This window comes from Eriocheir sinensis, unplaced genomic scaffold (genome assembly GCF_024679095.1).
Source record: "Eriocheir sinensis breed Jianghai 21 unplaced genomic scaffold, ASM2467909v1 Scaffold34, whole genome shotgun sequence".
Taxonomy (NCBI): domain Eukaryota; kingdom Metazoa; phylum Arthropoda; class Malacostraca; order Decapoda; family Varunidae; genus Eriocheir; species Eriocheir sinensis.
This window is the reverse complement of record NW_026111654.1, coordinates 20,533-27,500: the sequence shown is the minus strand read 5'-3', so window position 1 is coordinate 27,500 and position 6,968 is coordinate 20,533. Positions and strand designations below refer to the sequence as shown.

The window sequence follows — 6,968 nt, the reverse complement described above, 5'->3', positions numbered from 1 at the left end:
TCAAACTACCGCCAGGGTCATAAAAATACCCCTGGAAATGCCCGAAACTCCTACGAAATCCTGACAGCTATTTGCAAAGGCCGAAGAGGGGATTGGTCGAGTCCTCAAGAGTCTGTTTTCACGTTCACTGTACAGAGGAAGGGTCAAACTACCACTAGGGTCAAAAAAATATTTCTGGAAATGCCCGAAACTCCTACGAAATACTTCTCAAATGTGTGTGTGGTGGAACGAACCGCTGTTTAAGAATATGGCAACTGGTCTTTCACGTTCATGTTATTTACGGTATCCTTGTCAAACTAACAGCAGGGTCATAAAACTGTACATGGCAATACCAACACATGACTCTTACGAAAGCGACGCCGAATGTGTGTGTGTGTGTGTGTGTGTGTGTGTGTGTGTGTGTGTGTGTGTGTGAGAGAGAATGTGAACCTTAATATTGCTTGTTCTTAGGCGGATTTTTGCATCAGGAAGATCGTGGGATGAAAATGTAGAAGGAAAAAAAAAAGTCATTGGAAGGCGAAGAACTGTTTAGAAGATGGTGATAAATTTAGTAGTAGTGAGAAGTGACTTTATTTATTAGTTATTTTTTTGCACAAGAGTGGCAAAATGACGTAAGTCTGAAATAGAAGAACGTTATAGCAAGTGAGGTGAGTGGAATTCAAAGAAGGCAAAGAGCAGTTTAGAAGATGACGTTAGACTTTTCGTATTAGTGAAAAGAAGCATTATTTATTTATTTATTTTATTATATTTTTTTGCATGAGAGGCAATATGACGTAAGTTTGAATAGAAAAACGTTATAGGAAGGGATGTGAAGTACTCGTATAGGAATTCAACGGAGACAAAGAGCAGTATAGATGACGTAATATTGCTTTTCGTATTAGTGGAAAGTGACATTTATTTTTTTATTTGTTTTGCATGTGAGGCAATATGACGTAAGCGTGAAATTGGAAATCGTTATAGGAAGTGAAGTAAAGTACTCGCAATAGTGAAAAGTGACATTATCATTATTATTATTATATGCAGGAGAGAGGCAAAATGACAGAAACAGAAACACGTTAGTATTTGATGTATTTGGGAGTTCAATGAAGTCGAAGAATAGACTAGAAAATTACGTTACCTTTTGTATTAGTGAAAAGTATTGCGTCGTAGTGAAGGAGAGCTTGGACTATGGTAGAACTAAATGAGATAAATGAACGTTAGAATATAGTGAACTTCGATATAGGGTGCCGTTGGAAAGACTCATAAATCATCATCATTATTATTTTTTCCCTTCTTCTAAATTATCTGCTTTTTCTTCTTTTCGTATATCTGTTCTCTTGTATCTCACCTTTTTCCTTACCTCCTCTGTTTCCAATGTTCTTCCTCCTTCTCCTCCTTCTCCTCCTCCTCTTCCTCCTCTTCTTCCTCCTCCTCTTCTTTTCATCCCTCTCCTCTCTTCTTCTCCCTCCATCTTTTCCCTCTCTGTTATTTTCCCTCCTTCTCCTCCTCCTCCTCCTCTTCCTCTCTTCGTGTGTTCCTTTGTTTCTCCTTTTTATCTTTTCTTCCTTCTCGCCTTCCTTGACTTCCTCCTCCTCCTCCTCCTCCTTCTCTTTTTCTTTCTCTTTCCTTCGTTCATTTTCATATTTTCTTCTTAATCTTCCTCTCCTACCCCTGCACGCTTCTTCTCTTCTTCCTCCTTATTTTTTCCTCCTCCTCCTCCTCCTCCTCTAGCCAATGCTTGCGGTCACCCATTGTTCTCCTCCCACGTTAGCCTTCTTCTCCTCCTCCTACTCCTCTTCTTCTTCCTCCTCTTCCTTCTCTTCCTTCTCTTCCTCCTCTTCCTTGTCATTGTCCTCCTCCCATATAAGTTCAGATTCTCCCCCTCTTCCTTCTCTTCCTCCTCTTCCTCCTCTCCCTTATCATTCTCCTCCTCCCATATCAGTTCAGATTCTCCTCCTCTTCCTTCTCTTCCTCCTCTTCCTCCTCTTCCTTGTCATTCTCCTCCTCCCATATCAGTTCAGATTCTCCTCCTCTTAAGAACATAAGAACATAAGAACGCAGGAGTCTGCAAGAGGCCGGTAGGCCTGTACGAGGCAGCTCCTTTGACCCTAAGCTCCCGTGTATCTAACCCCACCTAATATCGCTGTCCATGAATTTCCTCCTCTCCCTTATCATTCTCCTCCTCCCATATCAGTTCAGATTCTCCTCCTCTTCCTTCTCTTCCTCCTCTTCCTCCTCTCCCTTATCATTCTCCTCCTCCCATATCAGTTCAGATTCTCCTCCTCTGCTTTCATATCACCCTCCTCCTCCTCCTCCTCCTCCTCTTCTTCCTCCTGAACACAACATCGCCGGAGAGTTCAGCCTACAATTCCCATTTCTGCGTGTGTGTGTGTATGTGTTTGTTCGTTTGCATTACACAGAATGCGATAATACATAATTGCACACCTCCTCCTCCTCCTCCTCCTCCACAATCACCGCAAACATACAGTCTGACAAACCATAACCGTGTATTGACACACACACACACACACACACACACACACGCACACAGGAAGTAGATATTACGTTCGTGCTCACATGTTTATATCTGTGTGTGTGTGTGTGTGTGTGTGTGTGTGTGTGTGTGTGTGTGTGTGTGTGTGAAAATAATTAATCAGAACAATGTGTGGGAAAAAAATATAGAGAGAGAGAGAGAGAGAGAGAGAGAGAGAGAGAGAGAGAGAGAGAGAGAGAGAGAGAGAGAGAGAGAGAGAGAGAGAGAGATATTTACATAGATTTACATAGAAAATCAGACCACACAGACCCCATGGTCCAGACTTGGTGGTCTGTCCTTAAACCTAAGTGATTTTACATTAATCAGAAGACTCCAAAACGTTGCATTTCTACTCTAGTTGATATTAAGTTGAAGGAAGTGACGGTCGAGCTTATTTTTGAAGGAGTCAATCGTGTTACACTGGACCACTGATGGTGGGAGCTTATTCCATTCTCGCACTACAACGTTGGTGAAGAAAAATTTGGTGCAGTCTGAATGTACTTGTCTACATCTGAGTTTTACGCCATTGTTCCTCGTGCGCAAAGTGTCATCGATCATAAACAATGTTGATCTGTCTACATTCGTGAAACCATTAAGTATTTTAAAACATTCGATCAGTTTTCCTCGGAGGCGACGTTTCTCAAGAGAGAACATGTTAAGGGTAGAAAGCCTTTCTTCGTAGGATTTGTTGCGCAAGGAAGGGATAATTTTCGTTGCCTGACGCTGAACACCTTCTAATTTAGCAATATCCTTTGCATGGTGGGGAGACCAAAACTGTACCGCATATTCCAAGTGGGGTCTGACTAAACTGTTGTAGAGCGGGAGTATTACATCTTTATTCTTAAATAAAAAGTTTCTTTTAATGAAGCCCAACATTCTGTTCGCTTTATTTGCTGCATCGATGCATTGCTGTGAGAATTTGAGGTTTGACGCTATTTTGACCCCCAAGTCCTTGACGCATTGAACGCTTTTGAGTTTAACGCCGCGCATTTCGTAATCAAACTTCTTATTCCTCGTTCCAACTTGAAGGACCTGGCACTTGTCTACGTTAAAGGGCATCTCCCATCAATCCGACCAAGCTGAAATTTTGTGCAAATCCTCTGGGAGGCTTTGCCTGTCTTCGTCAGTGAGAACCGAGTTACCAATCTTTGTGTCGTCTGCAAATTTACTAGTGCGATTACTGAGTCCAACATCCACGTCGTTGATGTAAATAATGAAGAGCACTGGGCCAAGAACCGAGCCCTAAGGGACGCCACTAAAGACCGGCGCCCACTCTGAGTTAAATCCGTCAATCACCACTCTTTGTTGTCTGTTGCCCAACCAATTCGCGATGCATTGGTTTACCTGACCGTCAATACCTATTTGCTTTAATTTGTAAAGCAATTTATGATGCGGGACTTTATCAAACGCTTTCTGGAAATCAAGATAGACTACGTCCAGTGATTTGGTTACGTCATAAACAGTGAAGAGGTCGTTATAAAAGGTTAATAGATTTGATAGGCAGGATCTTTTGTTTCGGAAGCCATGTTGTGAGTCCCCAATTAATGAGTGACTTTCAAGGTAACTCACAATTTTGTCTCTAATTATGCCCTCAGTCTCTAATTATGCCCTCAAAAAGAGAGAGAGAGAGAGAGAGAGAGAGAGAGAGAGAGAGAGAGAGATAGAGAGAGAGAGAGAGAGAGAGAGAGAGAGAGAGAGAGAGAGAGAGAGAGAGAGAGTCGGGAATGAAGAGAAGGAGGAGAAGGAAAAGGAAGATGAGAAGGGAAGGGAGATGGAGGAAAAGGAGGAACAGTAGATTGGAAGGAGAGAGATAAGAGTAGGTGGAGGAAAAGATCGGACAGGAGGAGGAGGAGGAGGAGGAGGAGGAGGAGGAGGGAGGCAGAAGAAAAAAAGGAAAGTGGAAGAGGAAGAGAAATATGAGGAAGAGAAGGAAGGAAAGCAGAAGAAGGAAGAAGAGGAGGAGGAGGAGGAGGAGAAACGGGAGGTAGAAGAATATGAAGATAAGGAAAAAGGAGAAAATTATGAAAAGAAGAAAGAGATGAGGAAGAAGAGGCAGAGGGACACGAAGATGGAAAAGGAGGAGAAAGAAGAAGAAGAAGAAGAAGAAGAAGAAGAAGAAGAAGAAGAAGAAGAAGAAGAAGAAGAAGAAGAGAAAAATGTGAAAAATGAAACTGGAAGAGTCGGAGTATTAGTAAAAAAATAAGAAAGTTACGAAAATGAAGATGAACAAAATTAGGAAGGTGAAGGATATAGGGAAGAAGTATTAGGAAGACAACGAGAACTAGAAAGAGAACTACGAAGGTTAGGAGAATTGTCCCCCGATCCGGTTCCCATTCCCGTTCACGTTCCCATTCCCATTCACGTTCCCGTTCCTACTCACGTTCCCACTCACATTCCCGATCCCACTCACGTTCCCACTCACGTTCCCGTTCCTACTCACGTTCCCACTCACATTCCCGTTCCCACTCATTCACATTCACATTCCCGTTCCCACTCGCGTTCCCATTCACATTCCCGTTCATATACACATTCCCGTTCCCACTCATTCCCATTCACATTCCCATTCCCCTCATTCTCATCCACATTCACATTCCCGTTCCCACTCACATTCCCATTCCCGTTCCCACTCACATTCACATTCACATTCCCGTTCCCACTCATTCACATTCACATTCCCGTTCCCACTCATTCACATTCACATTCCCGTTCCCACTCACATTCACATTCACATTCCCGTTCCCACTCATTCACATTCACATTCCCGTTCCCACTCGCGTTCCCATTCACATTCCCGTTCCTATACACATTCCCGTTCCCATTCACATTCCCGTTCCCACTCACATTCCCATTCACATTCCCGTTCCCACTCACATTCCCAGTCACATTCCCGTTTCCATTCATATTCCCGTTCCCACTCATCCCCATTTACATTCCCGTGCCCACTAACGTTCCCAGTCACATTCCCGTTCCCTTTTCATTCCCATTCACAGTCACGTTCCCACTCATTCCCATTCACATTCCTATTCCCTTCTCATTCCCAGTCACATTCCCGTTCCCTTCTCATTCCCATTCACATTCCCGTCCCCACTCACTTTCCCACACACATTTCCGTTCTTGTTCCCATTTCCGTTCTGTTCCCGTTCCCATTCTTACTTCCATTCCCAAAATCAGGTTCAGTCCGATGAGAATATAAGGAAATCTGTGGCCGCGAATTTTTCTTCTTTTATTTGCTTAGGTCGAAGCTGTAACAATAGAGAAGAAGAAAGCCATGATAAAGATGATGATGGGAAGAATGATAAGAAGAATATAAGGAAAATGTGACCCGCGAGTTTCCCGTTTCCGTTCCCATTCCCGTTCCCGTTCCCATTCCCGTTCCTGTTTCCGCTCCCTTTCTTGCTCACATTTCTGTTCCTGTTCCCTTTCCTGTTTCCGTTCCCGTTCCTGTTCCCGTTTTCGTTCTTGTTCTTGCTCCTATTCCCGTTGAGGTTTCCGTTCTTTATGTTCCTATTCCCGTTCACGTTCCTATTCCTATCCTTTACTCATGTCCACGAAAATAAAATTGAAAAAGACGAATAAGGAAAAATGTGTCCCTAGAGTTTCCGTTGTTGTTCCCGTTCCGTTCCCGGTCCTGTTCCCATTCCCGTTCTTGTTCACGTTCCCGTTCCTGTTCCCGATCCTCTTTCCGCTTCTCTTGTCATTCCCGCTTCCGTTCATGTTCCCATTCCCATTCCCGTTCCGATTCCAATTAACATTCCCATTCCCGTTCCTGCTCCCGTTCCTGCACACATTCTCGTTCCCGATCCTGTTTCAGTTTCCGTTCCCTCTCACATTTCCGTTCCCGATCCTGTCCTTGTTCCCGTTCACATTCCCATTCCCGTTCCCATTCCCGTTCCCAATCCCGATCTCGCCCCGCCCCGCCCCGTACTCACGTCCACGGTGATGCCCGGGGACTCGTACACGATGATCTTGTCGGCGCTGGAGGGGCTGTACTGGAAGAACTGCTCGGACCCGCGCCACCAGTTGAGGGAGTACAGGTTCGCGCCCTCCAGGTCAAAGCGGCAGGCCAGGTGCACCGTCTTGCCGACCTCAACGATCTGCGGGACCTGCATCTCCACTATACGGATGGCCTGCACGGAGCCTGTAATAGCAAGATTGAAAGGGTAGGTTAGGTTAAGGCATTCTTCAGTGTATATATGGCCTGCACGTGGTCTGTAAAAGAGGAAGGGAGAAGGGTAGATTAAGTTAAAGCATTCTTTAGTGTACAAATGGCCTGCACGGAGCTTATAAGATAGTGAGGGAAAGGGGGGTTAAGTTAGGCATTCTTCACTGTACAAATGGCCTGCATAGCCTGTAAGAGAGGGAGGGAAGTGTAGTTAGGCATTCTTCAGCAGTCAAATGGCCTGCACCGAGCCTGTAAGTGAAGTGGGGTAGGCTGGGGCACTGGATTGAGCCGGTA

At 44.5% G+C, this 6,968-nt stretch overlaps 1 protein-coding gene across 1 annotated transcript in view; it reads right to left on the bottom strand.

Moving 5' to 3' along the window:
- LOC126991787 (uncharacterized) overlaps positions 1-6,650 on the bottom strand; it is a gene marked incomplete at its 5' end in the record, with an annotated part of 76,423 nt that extends 69,773 nt beyond the window's left edge. Inside the window, one exon of the mRNA XM_050850461.1 lies at positions 6,442-6,650. Coding sequence (XP_050706418.1) covers positions 6,442-6,650 — 209 coding nt within the window. The remainder of the gene's footprint in view (positions 1-6,441) is intronic.
- Positions 6,651-6,968: the final 318 nt, after the last annotated feature.